This window comes from Oncorhynchus masou, chromosome 20 (assembly GCF_036934945.1).
Source record: "Oncorhynchus masou masou isolate Uvic2021 chromosome 20, UVic_Omas_1.1, whole genome shotgun sequence".
Lineage (NCBI taxonomy): Eukaryota > Metazoa > Chordata > Actinopteri > Salmoniformes > Salmonidae > Oncorhynchus > Oncorhynchus masou.
This window is the reverse complement of record NC_088231.1, coordinates 469,744-489,966: the sequence shown is the minus strand read 5'-3', so window position 1 is coordinate 489,966 and position 20,223 is coordinate 469,744. Positions and strand designations below refer to the sequence as shown.

Genomic DNA, 20,223 nt, shown 5'->3' with positions numbered 1-20,223 from the left:
AAAACTATAGTTTGTTAACAAGACATTTGTGGAGTGGTTGAAAAATGAGTTAATGACTCCAAACTAAGTGTATGTAAACTTCCGAATTCAACTGTAAGTACTTAGGCACTTGGATTGATATGGATTTTACGTTTTTTTAAATTTTTAACATCGATGAGCTCATTAAGCAGATTATTCAGTCAACCTTTTTTATGGTGATATTACACTGAAGAAAAATATAAACTCAACATGCAACAAAAAGACTTTACTAAATTACAGAAAATGTAAATAAATTATTAGTCTCTAATCTATGGATTTTACATGACTGGGAAGACAGGCATGCATCTGTTGGTCACAGATACCTTAGGGGCGTGGATCACAAAAACAGTCAGTATCTTGTGTGACTACCATTTGCCTCATGCAGCGCAAAACATCTCCATCAGAGTTGATCAGGCTGTTGATTGTGGCTTTTGGAATGTTGACCCACTCCTCTTCAATGGCTGTGAAAAGTGGATATCGCTGGATATTGGCGGGAACTGGAACACGTTTAACCAGAGCATGCTCAATGAGTGACATATCTGGTGAGTATGCAGGCCATGGAAGAACTGGGACATTTTGAAAGTCCAGGAAATGTGTACAGTTCCTTGCAACATGGGAGAGAGCATTATCATGCTGAAACATGAGGTGATGGCAGCGGATGAATGGCATGACAATGGACCTCAGGATCTCGTCACGGTATCTGTGCATTCAAATTGCCATCAATAAAATGCAATTGTGGTTGTTGTCCGTAGCTTATGCCTGCCCATACCGTAACCCTACCCCCTCCATGGGGCACTGTCAGCAAACCGCTCACCCACACAATGCCATCTGCCAGGGTCAGTTGAAACCAGGATTCATCCGTGAAGAGCACACTCTCCAGGGTGCCAGTGAAGGGGAGAATTTACCCATTGAAGTCAGTAACGACATAAAACTGCAGTCAGGTCAAGACCCTAATGAGGATGATGAGCACACAGATGAGCTTCCCTGAGACGGTTTGACACAGTCTGATTTATTTAGAATTCAAGGCACACTTAACAAGCATGGCTACCATAGGATTCTGCAGCGATACGCCCTCCCATCTGGTTTGCGCTTAGTGGGACTATCATTTGTTTTTCAACAGGACAATGACCCAACACACCTCCAGGCTGTGTAAACCGCTAATTGACAAAGAAGGAGAGTGATGGAGTGCTGCATCAAATGACCTGGCCTCCACAATCAACCGACCTCAACCGAATTGAGACAGTTTGGGATGAGTTAGACCGCAGAGTGAAGGAAAAGCAGCCAACAAGTGCTCAGCATATGTGGGAACTCCTTCAAGGCTGTTGGAAAAACATTCCAGGCAAAGCTGGTTTAGAGAATGCCAAGAGTGTGCAAAGCTGTCATCAAGGTAAAGGGTGGCTACTTTGAAGAATCTCAAATATACAATATTTTTATTTGTTTAACACTTTTCCGGTTACTACATGATTCCATGTTATTTCATAGTTTTGAAAAACCCTTGAATGAGTAGGTGTCAAACTTTTGACTGGTACTGTGTGTATATTTGTGTTTGCAGGTCACATTTTAAAAAGAGACCTAGGTCTCAATAGGTCTACTACGAATAAACAAAAAACTATATACAAATAAATACATAAATATTTTGTTCATTAGTCCACTGTTAATACAATCCCCCAAAAATGTGTTTTCTAACTCCAAGTCTGGAAGTGTGTACGGTTTCAAGATGGAGTACAATGATTGATTTGCATTATGAACTAATGAACAAAATACTAACAGAAAGAAGATGAGTGGGGGAACGGTTTGTGCAGTACCTTGTTTGGCAGAGAGCACCCCAGTGAGTGCACTGCTGTTAGCTTTGCCATAAGTCTTGGAGTTCTTCCTGCTCTCCAGAGCACTCTGAAAACCAGTAAAATATTCATATGATATATTGTATACCCCTGTTCACTAACATGATTGAGCATGTGTAGTAGTAGAGGATTGTGAACCATACAAACTTTGGAGAAAAAAAAACATACAAAATATGACCAAGTTAAAAAAAAAAACACATACAGATAATCATACAGTTTGTCAAAATTGGTTTGAGAGCTACAACTGTTATGGGTGCCATCTTGGCAACAAAACTGTCACTAAAGATGACATTTTAATTGACATTAAAACATTAGCCCAGAAACTCAGTTACCAGCTTTGACCAAATAAGGCCTTGAGTAGTTATGATACTTAACATCATCTTTAAGGATTGTTCTATTCTATAGTATTATTAGTACTATTCAGACAATGTTAAAGGCTTGTTTATATGTTGCTTACAATACCTTGTACTTCATGACATTCATTTTGAGCATGGTGACCTCCTCCTGCAGTTGTTTGAACCGCTCGTGTAAATATCTGAAAGAAAACAGTTTATTTAAAAAGTATTCCAAAACAAATGCCCAAAGTCATACATTGTGAAGAAAGTTGTTCATGAACATCCTTATTGCATTCAGTAAAACATTACAGATATTACATACATTATGTTCTCCCACACACAAACACACCTGTTCTCCATGCAGAGTGCATCTACGTCTAGAATCCGACACTCGTGTCCCCCCAAGATGTGGTTCACCTCGTGGTTCAGCCGCTGGGCCTTTTCCTGGAACACGTTACGCTCCGCCCTCACATCCTGCAGCTCATCCGTCAGAGATTTCACACTGTGCTCCAGCTCCTCATTCTAGGACACACAAAACACAACATGTACGATTTCAAACATTGTAAGAGATGCCTTATAAATACCTATAATATTACAGATTGTGACAAACCTCCAACACCGCCTTGCATAATGAGTGGGCAACATAGGCTGAACTATGGTTGGTTGGGAATATGGTAGTGACAATTGATCTCTTATCTTGCTATATGAAAATATTAAAACCATCTGTACAACTTCATTCTGCCATTAGTGTTGTTTCCAACGTCACCCAAGGTATGTTCCTCACACTTGCTTGCCTTCTTTTATTAATGAGGGTGGAAACAGTTCAGAAGTGCCAGACCGGGGAATTGAACCCTGGTCTCTAGAGTGGACATGTGGTCCAATGCAATTAGTCGCAGTACCACTCAACCAAATGTAGCAGAGGTGAATCAGACTCACACTTCTGCAATGAGATAGCCCTGCCCTGGAATTTCCTCTTGGTCGAATGTTAAAGAAGTTGGTTTCCTGAGTGGTAGCCCGGGGTTCAGATCCCAACAGTTACAAATTATGGCACAACCGTTCCATTCCTCACCTGCTCTCGTGCCGTCTCCAACTGCTGGACCAGGTCCTCCCGCTCATAGGCCTGGAAGTGCCTTGCCCCCACCTCTTCATCCCCCAACCTCTGTCTGGCTATGGTCATCCGCAGGAGCTGTGGGTGGGTAGGGGGAGGACAGAGTCAATTCCATTTCAATTTGGAATGTAACCGACAGTAACTCCACTGTTGGATTTCAAATGTGCGTAAACCATTGCTGCACTGTCAGCAAGTAAACTGATTTTTTTTTCAAATGATTAAAATTTGAATATCAGTTTACTTCCTGAATTGAAAAATAATTGACCCCATACCTTGTTATCCCCCTGGGCCTCAGCCAGTCGTTGACTCAGCTCCTTCACCTCTTCAGACAGCTGCTTACTCCTTTCTCTGGAGTCTCGCAACAGCTGGGCCAAATTCAACTGATAGAGTGAATGATATGTACAGCTGAAGTCAGATGTTTACATACACCTTAGCCAAATACATTTAAACTCAGTTTTAAACAATTCCTGACATTTAAGCCAAGTAAAATTCCCTGTCTTAGGTCAGTTAAAATAAAGTGGTGATCCTAAAGAATGTGAAATGTCAGAATAATAGTAGAGAATGATTTATTTAATCTTTTATTTCTTTCATCACATTCCCAGTGGGTCAGAAGTTTACATATACTCAATTAGTATTTGGTAGTATTGCCTGTCAATTGTTTAACTTGGGGAAAAACATTTCAGGTAGCCTTCCACAAGCTTCCCACAATAAGTTGGGTGAATTTTGGCCCACTCCTCCTGACAGAGCTGGTGTAACTGAGTCAGGTTTGTAGGCCTCCTTGCTCGCACACACTGTTTCAGTTCTGCCCACAAATTTTCTATGGGATTGAAGTCAGGGCTTTGGGATAGCCACTCCAATACCTTGACTTTAAGCCATTTTGCCACGACTTTGGAAGTATGCTTGGTGTCATTGTCCATTTGGAAGAACCAATTGCGACCAAGCTTTAACTTTGTGACTGATGTCTTGAGATGTTGCTTCAATATAGCATCATGAGGTGGGAAATTGTGGCTTTCTATTTTGTGAAGTGCACCAGTCCCTCCTGCAGCAAAGCACCCCCACAACATGATGCTGCCACCCCCGTGCTTCTTGGTTGGGATGGTGTTCTTCGGCTTGCAAGCCTCCCCCTTTTTCCTCCAAACACAATGATAATGACCAGAGGACATTTCTCCAAAAAGCCCAAAATGTTCCCATGTGCAGTTGCAAACCGTAGTCTGGATTTTTTAAAGGCGGTTTTGGAGCAGTGGCTTCTTCCTTGCTGAGCAGCCTTTCAATTTATGTTGATATAGGACTTGTTTTACTGTGGATATAGATACTTTTGTACCGGTTTCCTCCAGCATCTTCAAGGTCCTTTGCTGTTCTGGGAATGATTTGCACTTTTCACACCAAAGTACATTCATCTCTAGGAGATAGAATGAGTCTCCTTCCTGAGCGGTATGACAGGTGCGTGGTCCCGTGGCATTTCTACATGCGTTCTATTGTTTGTACAGATGAACGTGGTACCTTCAGACGTTTAGAAATTGTTCAAGGATGAACTGGACTTGTGGAGGTCTACCATTTTCTTTCTTAGGTCTTGGCTGATTTCTTTAGATTTTCCCATGATGTCAAGCAGAGGTACTGAGTTTGAAGGCCTTGAAATACATCCACAGGTATGCCTCCAATTGACTCAAATGATGTCAATTAGTCTATCAGAAGCTTCTAAAACCATGACATAATTTTCTGAAATTTTCCAAGCTGTTCAAAAGGCACAGTCAAATTAGTGCATGTTAACATCTGACCCACTGGAATTGTGATAGTGAATTATGTGAAGTGAAATTTTCTGTCTGTAAACAATTGTTGGAAAAATTACTTGTGTCATGCACAAAGTAGATGTCCTAACCGACTTTCCAAAACTACAGGTTGTTAACAATACATTTGTGGAGTTGAAAAAAGTAGTTTTAATGGACTTCAACCTAAGTGAATATAAACCTCAGACTTCAACTGTACACGATACTGTTCTTTCACATCTACACAGCAAATGTGAGATCAGAATTAACAGTGTTAAATGTAACACTTTCTTAAATGTATATGTGACCCAGCAGAATATTGCTGATAAATGCACACTAAGAAAATGTAACAGCATCAGCTCTAATAGTCTTATGGAATTAACACCTGTGGACTTACAGTAACTATTTTTGGGGTGTTAACATAAAGCCTTTGGCATATTTATTTCTCGAGGTGCCTTTCGAGTGAATTTTAGAGGTACCTGTTGCACCCATGACGGCCTTTTCTAGTGACAGAGACATGATTGTTGCATTCGATGGTTTTCAGTCCTGTAGCCTTCACTAAGTTAGTGCGTATGGTCATATTTTATAATAAAAATCAAATTATTTATGAGAATACATAACATTCTTGACAATACCATTGTTGGAATCGGCTAAACTTTGATCATTGAGGTAGTAAATGAATGATAGGAAATGAAAGAGACTATGTTAGAAGTTAATGGTTCTCTAAAGAAAGACAGAAGGCTTTGGAATGTGTTTGATGTAGGAGAGGAGAGCGATGTGTTGATATAGGGAAGACAGATGGACATCTGTGGATCAGGAGGTGAGGGGTGAGGACAGCCTAGTTTTACCCTAACACAGTGGTCTAAAACTCCTGGTTTGTAGGCTACATCGGCAAGTAATATTCTGCTAGCTTGCAAAGTGTTATATAATTCTTATTGGAAACCATTTAGGATATACAACAGTCGGAACTTTTAATCACCCGCATCTGCAGATAGAATGCCTGCCAAGGTAGGGAGATTGATAAATAAGACTACCTAAACCATCTAAACTGGATCAACCATCTCAATAACGGGTGAAATAAGTCCAACCACTTAACATATTTTTTAAACAAATCCAATTTTTATTTATCTTTGTGTAGCATAAGATCAATTAATTAATTCAGTAACATACATATTAAAATAAACAATTCTAAAAAGCAACCTGCAACAAAGAATGCTGGGAAATATGATTAGGCCCCTCCCACGTCTTTTTCATGGATATTAAACGCAACACAGTCGAGTAACACCAACTGGTGTTGATTCCACTGTGATTCAAATAACACTTAATTTACTCACAGCATATGGTGTCAATTTCGATCCCACATCCCATTTCGATCCCAATTTCGACCCCACTAGAATCAACATTTAGATATTACAATGACAACACTTACCTCATCACAGAGATTTTAACACCCGCAAATTTGCTGTGTAGTCTAGCATACTAGAATGTCCTCGACATAGGGAAGTTGCTGCCCAAGTGTGTTGTCAGTGCAGTACAGTCATAATGCAAACCGTTACCTCGGTCATCCAATTTGACACGGTTTATCATTTACTTTTCAGTCGAGACATTTAGACTGCCACGCTACTACAAATAGTAAGAAAATATTTTGACGCCATGGCGTCTATTGATGTCGACTTACTTGATTTCGTTTTTCAGGTGGTAGACTGGAGTCTCCATCCTAGAATGTAGAAGAAAAAAATATATAGATTGTGAGGACAGATCACTTACCTGAAGTCAAGATAAAATTGTATGATTGATATGACTATGGTTAATAAATTATGAAAATGTAAAGAAATAAAGTACTATACAGTGCATTCGGAAAGTATTCAGATCCCTCCCTTTATTCCCACATTTCGTTACATTACAGCGTTGAGCTAAAATTGATTAAATAATTGTTTTCCCTCAATCTACACACAAAGCACCATAATAACCAAGAGAATATATATTTTTATTTTATGTATTAAACAGAAATACCTTAATTACATAAGTATTCAGATCCTTTGCTACAACTTGCAGACTTGTTTATGAGTTGCTGTTTTGTTGCCAACCTATTTTGCTACCTGACAACTTTATGGTTTTTAATTACTAATAAATATATATATATATATATATATATATATTAGTAATTAAAAACCATAAAGTTGTCATATAGTTGTCATATATATAACCAAGCGCAACATAGCTTCTGCGTGTAAATCAGCTAGAAAGACTGTCTCTGGCCCCCTCCCAGTTAGTGGGAGTGATGAGCTCTACAGCAGAGTCTCACAATCGCTGGTTGAAAACTGTTTTCTGCCCCTCCCAAAAGATAGAATTTGTAGATAATTGGCCCTCTTTCTGGGACTCACCCACAAACAGGACCAAGCCTGACCTGCTGAGGAGTGACGGACTCCATCCTAGCTGGAGGGGTGCTCTCATCTTATCTACCAACATAGACAGGGCTCTAACTCCTCTAGCTCCACAATGAAATAGGGTGCAGGCCAGGCAGAAGGCTATGAGCCAGCCTGCCAGCATAGTGGAGTCTGCCACTAGCACAGTCAGTGTAGTCAACTCCGCTATCACCATTGAGACTGTGTCTGTGCCTCGACCTAGGTTGGGCAAAACTAAACATGGCGGTGTTTGCCTTAGCAATCTCACTAGGATAAAGACCACCTCCATTCCTGTCATTATTGAAAGAGATCATGATACCTCACATCTCAAAATAGGGCTACTTAATGTTAGATCCCTTACTTCAAAGGCAATTATAGTCAATGAACTAATCACTGATCATAATCTTGATGTGATTGGCCTGACTGAAACATGGCTTAAGCCTGATGAATTTACTGTGTTAAATGAGGCCTCACATCCTGGCTACACTAGTGACCATATACCCCGTGCATCCCGCAAAGGCGGAGGTGTTGCTAACATTTACGATAGCAAATTTAAATTTACAAAAAAATAAGACGTTTTCGTCTTTTGAGCTTCTAGTCATGAAATCTATGCAGCCTACTCAATCACTTTATAGCTACTGTTTACAGGCCTCCTGGGCCATATACAGCGTTCCTCATTGAGTTCCCTGAATTCCTATCGGACCTTGTAGTCATAGCAGATAATATTCTAATCTTTGGTGACTTTAATATTCACTTGGAAAAGTCCACAGACCCACACCAAAAGGCATTCGGAGCCATCATCGACTCAGTGGGTTTTGTCCAACATGTCTCTGGACCCACTCACTGTCATACTCTGGACCTAGTTTTGTCCCATGGAATAAATGTTGTGGATGTTAATGTTTTTCCTCATAATCCTGGATTATCGGACCACCATGTTATTACGTTTGCAATTGCAACAAATAATCTGCTCAGACCCCAACCAAGGAACATCAAAAGTCGTGCTATAAATTCACAGACAACACAAAGATTCCTTGATTTTCTTCCAGATTCCCTCTGTCTATCCAAGGACGCCAGAGGACAAAAATCAGTTAACCACCTAACTGAGGAACTCAATTTAACCTTGCGCAATACCCTAGACGCAGTTGCACCCCTAAAAACATTTCTCATAAGAAACTAGCTCCCTGGTACACAGAAAATACCCGAGCTCTGAAGCAAGCTTCCAGAAAATTGGAACGGAAATAGCGCCACACCAAACTAGAAGTCTTCCGACTAGCTTGGAAAGACAGTACCGTGCAGTACCGAAGAGCCCTTACTGCTGCTCGATCATCCTATTTTTCTAACTTAATTGAGGAAAATAAGAACAACCCAAAGCTAACCACTGTCGCAAAGCTAACTAAAAAGCAGCATTCCCCAAGAGAGGATGGCTTTCACTTTTTGCAGTGATAAATTCATGAACTTCTTTGAGGAAAAGATTATGATTATTAGAAAGCAAATTACGGACTCCTCTTTAAATCTGCGTATTCCTTCAAAGCTCAGTTGTCCTGAGTCTGCACAACTCTACCAGGACCTAGGATCAAGAGAGACGCTCAAGTGTTTTAGTACTATATCTCGACACAATGATGAAAATAATCATGGCCTCTAAACCTTCAAGCTGCATACTGGACCCTATTCCAACTAAACTACTGAAAGAGCCGCTTCCTGTGCTTGGCCCTCTTATGTTGAACATAATAAACGGCTCTCTATCCATCGGATGTGTACCAAACTCACTAAAAGTGGCAGTAATAAAGCCTCTCTTGAAAAAGCCAAACCTTGACCCAGAAAATATAAAAAATTATCGGCCTCTATCGAATCTTCCATTCCTCTCAATTTTTAGAAAAGGCTGTTGCGCAGCAACTCACTGCCTTCCTGAAGAAAAACGAAGTATATGAAATGCTTCAGTCTGGTTTTAGACCCCATCATAGCACTGAGACTGCACTTGTGAAGGTGGTAAATTACATTTTAATGGCATCAGACCGAGGCTCTGCATCTGTCCTCGTGCTCCTAGACCTTAGTGCTGCTTTTGATACCATCGAGCACCACATTCTTGGAGAGATTGGAAACCCAAATTGGTCTACACGGACAAGTTCTGGCCTGGTTTAGATCTTATCTGTCGGAAAGATATCAGTTTGTCTCTGAATGGTTTGTCCTCTGACAAATCAACTGTAAATGTCGGTGTTCCTCAAGGTTCCGTGTTAGGACCACTATTGTTTTCACTATATATTTTACCTCTTGGGGATGTCATTCAAAAAAACATAATGTTAACTTTCACTGCTATGCGGATGACACACAGCTGTACATTTCAATGAAACATGGTGAAGCCCCAAAATTGCCCTTGCTAGAAGCATGTGTTTCAGACATAAGGAAGTGGATGGCTGCAAACTTTCTACTTTTAAATTCGGACAAAACAGAGGATGCTTGTTCTAGGTCCCAAGAAACAAAGATCTTCTGTTGAATCTGACAATTAATCTTAATGGTTGTACAGTCGTCTCAAATAAAACTGAAGGACCTCGGCATACTCTGGACCCTAATCCCTCTTTTAAAGAAGATATCAAGACCATTTCAAGGACAGCTTTTTTCCATCTACGTAACATTGCAAAAATCAGAAACTTTGTCCAAAAATGATGCAGAAAAATTAATCAATGCTTTTGTCACTTCTAGGTTAGACTACTGCAATGCTCTACTTTCCAGCTCCCCGGATAAAGCACTAAATAAACTTCAGTTAGTGCTAAATACGGCTGCTGGAATCCTGACTAGAACCAAAACATTTGATCATATTACTCCAGTGCTAGCCTCCCTACACTGGCTTCCTGTCAAAGCAAGGGCTGACTTCAAGGTTTTACTGCTAACCTACAAAGCATTACATGGGCTTGCTCCCATCTCTCTGATTTGGTCCTGCCGTACATACCTACACGTACGCTACGGTCACAAGACGCAGGCCTCCTAATTGTCCCTAGAATTTCTAAGCAAACAGCTGGAGGCAGGGCTTTCTTCTATAGAGCTCCATTTTTATGGAACGGTCTGCCTACCCATGTCAGAGACGCAAAGTCGGTCTCAACCTTTAAGTCTTTACTGAAGACTCATCTCTTCAGTGGGTCATATGATTGAGTGTAGTCTGGCCAAGGAGTGGGAAGGTGAAAGGAAAGGCTCTGGAGCAACGAACCGCCCTTGCTGTCTCTGCCTGGCCGGTTCCCCTCTTTCCACTGGGATTCTCTGCCTCTAACCCTATTACAGGGGCTGAGTCACTGGCTTACTGGGGCTCTCTCATGCCGTCCCTGGAAGGGGTGCATCACCTGAGTGGGTTGATTCACTGATGTGGTCATCCTGTCTGGGTTGGTGCCCCCCCTTGTGTTGTGCCGTGGCGGAGATCTTTGTGGGCTATACTCGGCCTTGTCTCAGGATGGTAGGTTGGTGGTTGAAGATATCCCTCTAGTGGTGTGGGGGCTGTGCCTTGGCAAAGTGGGTGGGGTTATATCCTTGCTGTTTGGCCCTGTCCGGGGGTGTCCTCGGATGGGGCCACAGTGTCTCCTGTCTCAGCCTCCAGTATTTATGCTGCCGTAGTTTGTGTGTCAGGGGGCTAGGGTCAGTTTGTTATATCTGGAGTACTTCTCCTGTCCTATTCGATGTCCTGTGTGTATTTAAGTGTGCTCTCTCTAATTCTCTCTTTCGGAGGACCTGAGCCCTAGGACCATGCCCCAGGACTACCTGACATGATGACTCCTTGCTGTCCCCAGTCCATCTGGCCGTGCTGCTGCTCCAGTTTCAACTGTTCTGCATTATTATTATTATTATTATTATTATTATTATTATTAGACCATGCTGGTCATTTATGAACATTTGAACATCTTGGCCATGTTCTGTTATAATCTCTACCCGGCACAGTCAGAATAGGACTGGCCTCCCCACATAGCCTGGTTCCTCTCTAGGTTTCTTCCTAGGTTTTGGCCTTTCTAGGGAGTTTTTCCTAGCCACCGTGCTTCTACACCTGCATTGCTTGCTGTTTGGGGTTTTAGGCTGGGTTTCTGTACAGCACTTTGAGATATCAGCTGATGTATGAATGGCTATATAAAATAAATTTGATTTTCTACAAGACTCAATTTTGCTCAGGTGCATCCTGTTTCCATTGATCAGCCTTCAGATGTTTCAACTTAATGAGAGTCCAACTGTGGTAAATCCAAATGATTGGACATGATTTGGAAGGGCACACACCTGTCTATATAATGTCCCACAGACAGAGCAAAAACCAAACCATGAGATCAAAAGGAATTGTCCTTAGAGCTTTGAGACAAGATTGTGTCGAGGCACAAATCTGGGGAAGGGTACCAAAAATATTCTTCAGCATTGAAGATCCCCAAGAGTGGCGCAGCAGTCTAAGGAACTGCATCTCAGTGCTAAAAGAGTCGTTACAGACACTGGTTCGATTCCAGGCTGTAACACAACCGACCGTGATTGGGAGTCCCATAGGGCGGCGCACAATTGGCCCAGTGTCGTTAGGGTTTAGCCGGGGTAGGCCGTCATAGTTAAGAGGTTCACCTTCCAACAGGACAACAACCCAAACCACACGGCCAAGACAATGCAGGAGTGGCTTCAGGACAAGTGTCTGAATGTCCTAAAGTGGTGCAGCCAGAGCCCAGACTTGAACCTGATCTTACATCACTGGAGAGACCTGAAAATAGATGTGCAGTGACTCTCCATCCAAACTGAGAGCTTGAGAAGATCTGCAGAGAAGAATGGGAGAAACTCTCCAAATACAGGTGTCAAGCTTGTAGCGCCATACCCTGCTAAAAAGCTACCCAGGCTATCAGCATTGACTCATCACATACACGGCTGTTACCGTTTATTATATATCCTGTTGACTAGTAACTTTATCCCGACCTATGTACATATCTACATCAACTACCTCGTAGCCCTGCACATCGATTCAGTACTGGTGCCCTGTGTATATAGCCAAGTTATCAATACACTCAATGTGTATTTATCCCTTGTGTTATTATTTTTCTATTATTTCTCTTTTCCTCTCTGCATTGTTGGAAGGGTCCATAAGTAAGCATGCCACTGAGTCTACACCTGTTGTTTACGAAGCATGTAACAAATCAAACTTGATCTTCATATTTCTTGTGATACCGGAAGTGTCACTTTGAATTATTAGAAGTCGGTAATACAACTTTTGATTGAATGAGGCCTTTAAATGTCCCTCTTGTGTAGTAATTCAGTGTGTGTGAGATAGGCAGTAGTAAGGTATTGTAGCAATGTGAGGAGCAGTTGTGGAGTCGTAGTGTGAAGTAGTGGCTCCGGGGTGAAGTTTCCCCCTAGGTACAGATCTAGGATCAGATTCCCCTCCCCTAATCCTGAAAATGTAACTGATCCAAAAATCACCCTATTCTGAGGGTGTAGACTCACTAGGAGTTCCCTGTACTTCTTCTTGAGTCCCTGGTGGCGTTCTCGGAGCTGGTTGGCCATCAGCTGGTATTGGTCTCTCTCCTGTTGACAGGTATCCAGCTCCTTGGACAGAATCAGGAGGGCCTCCTTCTTGCTCTCCAACTTGCGCTTACACACCAGGAACTGTACACATGACAGGAACACACATTGTCATCTTGTGCAAGCAGATCAGACATACTGTAAAAAAGGCAACTTGCCTGCATGATGAGATCACTGTGTGGGACATATTAAACTTCTATAAGCAGGACACACTGTACAGCTAACTGCCAAAATAATGGAAACACCAACCAGGGTCCCCACACCTTCTTAAACATCAAAGTCAAGGACTTTAAGGCCTTTCCAGGCCCAATTCAAGGACTCAGCATGGCATAGTTTGAGACATGGATCAAGGTTAATTACAGTTACAACACAGAATTATTATAATGAGAACTAGCGGGCTTTACAGAAGCTCACAGACAAAGAGAGAGAGGCTTGAATGTGTGAACACTTCTCAATTGTGCTGTGTTACAGTGACGGCAGACTACGTGGTCTCTTGCCTTCTCTAACAAAGCAAAACAATATATTGTGTATAATGAGTGATAAAGACAGACTTATTTAAGTAACTCCTCGTTTATTTCATTACCACCAGCTTAACATGAAACATGTCGCAGAGCAAAAACATGACCTTTTTTTCACTTTTAGGACATTCACTTTTTTGTTGAGTAGTTTCTATTTCAGCTCTTATCTTTAGCACCCCTTCTCAGGCTATTGGACTTGGCAATAAGAGTGAGATTTGCCCTAAAAGCGGAGAGCACAGGCAATTTGTCTGCTGAGGTCTCAAGGGCATTTGTCAGTCTTTTTCTTCCCTTTAAGTTAATCTATAAGGTCTCTGTTTTTTGCTCATCCATTCTTCTCTGTTACTCTCTTCTTCTTGATGAGTCACATACCTCTGCCTTGCAGATGCCACTGACATCAGCAGCGATCTGTCAATGCACACATTATGTATGCCACCCACAGCTCTTATGTGGTCAACTACACATCTCTGTGCTACGTATGGATCTTCAAGTTCTCCACTTCAATCTTTCGATTGATGGAGAATCCGTGCTCTACGGAGGCTTGCCCATGTGACAGTAAGAGGAGTTGGCGACAAAGTCTCCAAGGATTTCTGAACTCTTTGTCCTTTGACATATACTCATGTAAAAATGTGTCCACGCTGTCTTGGACAGGATCAAAGTTTACAAACTCTGAATGTTGGGACAATGTCATCAATAAAATGTGAGTATTGTTGAATGATGTTATCACAATCTTCTTCTTCTCGTTGACCATTTACAAGGCAGGTCAGGGCCATCTTCGATTTTTCTGTAGACAGCATCTTTCCATTTGTGCCTGCCATTTCCCTTGGATCAAAGAAAGATGCGAGACCAGAGAGTACTTCAATGGGGATTTCTCAATGAGTTTGTTAACAGTTGTGAGCATACACTTCTTGCAAGCGATTTTGAAGTCCATCAATGTTCTCGGGCAAAAAAAAAATCCCTGCGGACAAGTCTCTCATAATTCTTCAAGTAACAAAGCCCAAGTCTACCTGTGAGGAGTCGATGTGATTGGATGACTGGCTCACCTCGACATCAATAAGTTTGAGGGGTATTCGCTTCTTTCATGAGGTCTGGCTTAATGAATCTGCTTATCAAGCTCTTAAGCAGCTTGAACAATGGCACCATGGGCTTATGAGTGTGAGGAATGGTGTCCCTTCTTTGCTCACTGACAAGATAAAATAAAGTTTTGCTGTCATGAGAGGGTCCTTAACAGCCTCCTGAATCACCTCAAAGGACTTTGTGCCTGGATTATGCCTAGATCTACAGCCTTCACACGTTGCCATATGGGGTAAAAACTCTAAAGCTCGTTCAAGCACGGGCGCATTTTCAACCCACTGTGTCTTGCAAAACCTAAGTGGCATTGGGGGGGGATCTGATGATCCAATTATGTTAAAGTAGTCCTCCCTGCGGGCTGGAGTATAGCATCCTCCCTGCGGGCTGGTAAATAGCATCAAGGAGGGACTTCTCAACCTATGAGTAAAACACCCAAATTACATTTGGTCCACCCATGGAGATCTGATTCTGAAGCATGTTTTTCTTTGGTAGATCTTCGGTGCTCTTCTCATAAACAGCTTTAAGGTCCAAAGCAGTTGCATGTCCCATGAATTTAGAATCATAAATTCTTGTCACGACTTTGTCCTTATCCCATAAACGGGCGTGAGTCATACTGCTTTGACTGTGCCTTTCTGTTAAAGCTCTCAAAGAGAAGTACATAGTCCTTCTCCCCAGCAGACAGTTTTTTAGACAATAAATGCCTGAAATGAAGAGCCAAGCCATCTGTGCACACATAGCTGGTCGTTGTTGCCCCGCATGCGAAGGTCTGGGCTAGTGCACTGTCTGGGAACATCACTAAGAACAGCACCTAAAAGTTTAAAAAAAGAAAAGAAAAAAAAGATTGAAATCAAACACTTATTTCTGTATCTAGCGTGTGTGTGTCAGAGAGAGAATATGAAAACAAACATGTTCCTAAAAATAATTTCATGTTACAGTTGACAGTTTATAAACCATACCACTCACCTGTGCGTTCACTGGTGGAAAGAGTAGTAAGACTCCATCATATTCAGACACCATAATGTCTCAGCCCGCAATGTGTCCTCTTTGGGAACACCAGTTATGACAGACTGTCTTGAGGAGGTGGTGAATGTGGTAGTAGTTGTAGAAGATTGACTTTTCCACTTAGTTCAATAGAGTGGGAACTGTAAGAAAATAAGTGTCCAAGTCTGATGAATGACTCGCTAGCTGGTTAACGTTAACTAGCATTAGTCATGAAACGTTGTGTCTAACGACTCTCGTTAACGTCCTTTAACTAAATGTAAACTTTCAGTCAATGTCAGCAAACCATCATTTATTTGAAATGTTCACTGTCTAGCTCTGCTTGCCTCAAGTTGGCTAACGTTAGCTAGCTAGCACTATATTGACAGGTGCGATTTTGTGGGAGAACTGACTGACATCTAGGTAACGTTAGCTAACAACAGCATAACAAACGTTAATTTTCCCGAAATATTCTGTAACGTTAAAGTTAAATTTGCCCAACTGTGAAGAGATGGAATAATCTAGCTAACTAATTAACATTAGTAACTATGGTTGTTGTATTCCTTTCTACATGTTACCAGGGGTAGGACCCACCTGCTGTTAACTTGTGCAGTGCCGTCATGTGTGATGCTCATGTGTGATGCTCCGTGTGTGATGCTCCAGCAGCATGCTTCGCCCACTTTTATTGATTTGCGGCAGGCTCTTCATCGGGCCATATGGATGTCCCGTGGATCTTTAACAAGCCAGTCTTTGTAAATGTCTTTGAGCCTCGAGTCCTGGAATGTACATTTTCCAGGCAGAGCTGAAGGTTCACTTAACGTTAGCTTTCTCGCTTCCTTGCCACTGTTTAACCTGCATCAATCATGTATGCACCTGACCATCGCACTTGCGAGGCAGGTGACGCGTGAAACAAGGACACACAGACGGCGGGAGACACACATGCAGATAGCAGAACTTAGCCTATTACGCGGAACCCAAACCATTGTGCGCCATAGTGCATCTATGGCATAGTGCATTTATTTTGCCCCCCCCCACACCAAACGCGATCACGACATGCAGGTTAAAATATCAAAACAAACTCTGAACCAATTATATTAATTTGGGGACAGGTCAAAAAGCATTAAACATTTATGGCAATTTAGCTAGTTAGCTTGCTAGCTAATTTGTCCTATTTAGCTAGCTAATTTGTCCTGGGATATAAACATGGAGTTGTTATTTTACCTGAAATGCACAAGGTCCTCTACTCCGCCAATTAATCCACACATAAAACGGTCAACCAAATCATTTCTAGTCATCTCTCTTCCTTCCAGGCCTTTTCTTCTCTTGACTTCACATTGCGATTAACAACTTTCATAAATTAGGTGCATTACCGCCACTGACCTCGTTCATCTTTCAGTCACCCAAGTAGGTATAACCAATGAGGACATGGCACGTGGGTACATGCTTCTATAAACCAATGAGGAGATTGGGAGAGGCAGGAATTGCAGAGCGATCTGCGTCAGAAATAGAACTGATTTCTATTTTAGCGAGAGCAGTGTGGGTGCAAAAATGGAATAACAGATTCACACTCTACGGGAGCGGTGTTGTCAGTCTGTTACTGACGTTAAGTTACAATTATTTTTTTATTAAAAGAACTTCAATTTCTATTCTTGCACAAAATATATAAATTCAAGCATGTTCAATGACCCATGTCTATTATGTGTTTGTTTTTGTTTTTTTAACTTTCAAGGCCTTGATTTTTTCCCCTCAAATTATAACAAACGTTCAAGGATCCATGGGAACCCTGACAAACATAGAGTAACAGGGCATTGGGCCAGCATGAGGCACCAGAACAGATTCAATGTTCAATGTGCCTTGGCATAGATTCTACAAGTGTCTGGAACTCTACTGGAGGAATGTGACAATTTTTCCACAATTTGGTGTTTTGTTGATGGTGGTGGAAAACACAGTCTTGGGCGCTGGTCCAGAATCTCCCATAATGGTTCAATTTGGTTGAAATCTCATGCCTGAGGCACATGCATGCACACACACCTTAAAACCCTCTATGCTCCTTTGAGACCCCTCTATCAAAGTCACTGAGATATTTTCTTAAAGTAGGGCTGAACAGGTTTTATGGATAGACTATATTCATCTCTGGCTCCCTCTTTAGTAATTTGTTACCTATATATTACATCTACAGTTGAAGTCAGAAGTTTACATACACTCAGGTTGGAGTCATTAAAACTTGTTTTTCAAACACTCCACAAATTTCTTTTATTAACAAACTAGTTTTGGCAAGTCGGTTAGGACATCTACTTTGTGCATGACAAGTAATTTTTCCAACAATTGTTTACAGATTATTTAACTTACAGTTAATTATATCACAATTCCAGTGGGTCAGATGTTCACATACATGAAGTTGACTATCTTTAAACAGCTTGGAAAATTCCAGAAAATGATGTCATGGCTTTTGAAGCTTCTGATAGGCTAATTGACATAATTTGTGTCATTTGGGAGTGTACCTGTGGAAGTACTTCAAAGCCTGCCTCTGCTTGACATCATGGGAAAATTTAAAGAAATCAGCCAAGACCTCAGAAAGAAAATGGTAGACCTCCACAAGTCTGGTTCATCCTCGGGAGCAATTTCCAAATGCCGGAAGGTTCATCTGTACAAACAATAGTACGCAAGTATAAACACCATGGGACCACGCAGCCATCATACCGCTCAGGAAGGAGACACATTATGTCTCCTAGAAATGAATGTACTTTGGTGTGAGAAGTGCAAATCAATCCCAGAACAACAAAAGACCTTGTGAAGATCCCGGTACAAAAGTATCTATATCCACAGTAAAACAAGTCCTAATATCAACTTACCCGGAAAGGCCGCTCAGCAAGGAAGACGCCACTGCTCCAAAACCACCATAAAAAAGCCAGACTACGGTTTGCAACTGCACATTGGGACAAAGATCGTACTTTTTGGAGAAACGTCCGCTGGTCTGATGAAGCAAATGACCATCGTTATGTTTGGAGGAAAAAGCGGGATGCTTGCAAGCCGAAGAACACCACCCCAACCGTGAAGCACGAGGGTGGCAGCATCATGTTGTGGTGGTGCTTACAGCAGTAGGGTCTGGTGCACTTCAAAATAGATGGCATCATGAAGAGGGAAGGGAAATGATGTGGATACATTGAAGCAACACCCCAAGACATCAGTCAGGAAGTTAAAACTTGGTCACAAATGGGTCTTCCAAATGGACAATGACACTAAGCATACTTCCAAAGTTGTGGCAAAATGGCTTAAGGACAACAAAGCCAAGGTATTGGTGTGGCCAACACAAAGCCCTGACTGACCTCAATCCCATAGAACATTTGTGGGCAGAACTGAAAAAGCGTGTGCGAGCAAGGAGGCCTACAAACCTGACTCAGTTACACCAGCTCTGTTAGGAGGAATGGGCCAAAATTCAGCCAACTTATTGTGGGAAGCTTGTGGAAGGCTACCTGAAACATTTGACCCAAGTGAAACAATTTAAAGGCAATGCTACCAAATATGAATTGAGTGTATATAAACTTCTGACCCATTGGGAATGTGATGAAAGAAAAGATTAAATAAATAATTCGCTACTATTATTCACACCCAATGAATACATGACCAAAATAAAGATTGGAATAGTTTATATAATGCTTTATATAGCTGTCACATTCCTGTTCTGCGCCTGTGTGCTTTTTGACTGACTAACCTTAACCTAATTGTTTACAAAAGCTTCAGTAAATAAGCTTAGAATGTACTGTAGGCCAACAGTACAAACACCGTGTGAAAACATTTGTCTGGATTCTTCTCAAAATGTACTTCCTTATGCTTACAAATGTTATCGGGGATAGCATATAGCCTATGCCCACAAGGAAGACTATGTAATGGACTTGATTGAAAACATTTAGATGTTTATTAGTGCAGTACTAGACAGTCTTCCCTCCCTCCCTCCCTCCCAACAAACGAGGACGACTTTATAATCGCATTAAACCACGGTTAATCCATTTCCATTTAAAATGAACATGCGTCAAAATGTTGTCTCATTCGATGTTCAAGACGTTATATTTATCAAAAGAAACGACGTAGCGGTTCTGTTTTAGAAATAAAATACCCTATACGCATCAATTCTAGTTTGTTGTAGGCTAGCATGTTGAATTTGAAATATGCAACTGCGTTGTAGATTAAATAGGCTACCCGACCAACATGAACATTTAAACTATAGGAAGTGTTTAAAATTTTTAAAAACGAGATAATGTAGCCACATTTATTTCAAACAACGTGATAAATATACTGACAGCTGTGAGCGGATGTATTGGGATTGGGATTAAGTTTGACATGGCGGTAGTGGCATATTGAATAAACTCACCTCGCTGACCAAACCCTGCCAATCGCTTTCGCTTCTTCTTGAGGAATTCATCTCGTTTGTTTTTGACAGCCTTTCAATGTTGTCGTTTATCAAGCTTGACGGTACAGTCAGTATCAGGAGGGAAGCATCACTGAATTTATTCTGCATAGGAAGACATGCTACTTCAGTCTACCTCACTTCCGTCTGTCTGTCAATTGCGTGCATGCGTGCGTGTGAAACGTCAGCAGAGTTGAGCAGCTATCAGGGTCATTAATATGAATATGACTGACCTTTCAGTGTGATCTGTGTCTTCTTTGTTATGCAAAT

General features: G+C 41.5%; 1 protein-coding gene across 3 annotated transcripts in view; it reads right to left on the bottom strand.

Moving 5' to 3' along the window:
* Positions 1-20,084, bottom strand: part of LOC135506649 (coiled-coil domain-containing protein 149-like) — a 30,821-nt gene extending 10,737 nt beyond the window's left edge. For all 3 annotated transcript variants that reach the window (XM_064925966.1, XM_064925967.1, XM_064925968.1), the window contains exons 1-8: positions 19,918-20,084; positions 12,907-13,068; positions 6,744-6,782; positions 3,575-3,682; positions 3,264-3,380; positions 2,544-2,716; positions 2,322-2,394; positions 1,824-1,908 (exon numbers count right to left, since the gene is read on the bottom strand). In XM_064925966.1, coding sequence (XP_064782038.1) covers positions 1,824-1,908; positions 2,322-2,394; positions 2,544-2,716; positions 3,264-3,380; positions 3,575-3,682; positions 6,744-6,782; positions 12,907-13,068; positions 19,918-20,064 — 904 coding nt within the window. In that variant the 5' untranslated portion in view covers positions 20,065-20,084. The remainder of the gene's footprint in view (positions 1-1,823; positions 1,909-2,321; positions 2,395-2,543; positions 2,717-3,263; positions 3,381-3,574; positions 3,683-6,743; positions 6,783-12,906; positions 13,069-19,917) is intronic.
* Positions 20,085-20,223: the final 139 nt, after the last annotated feature.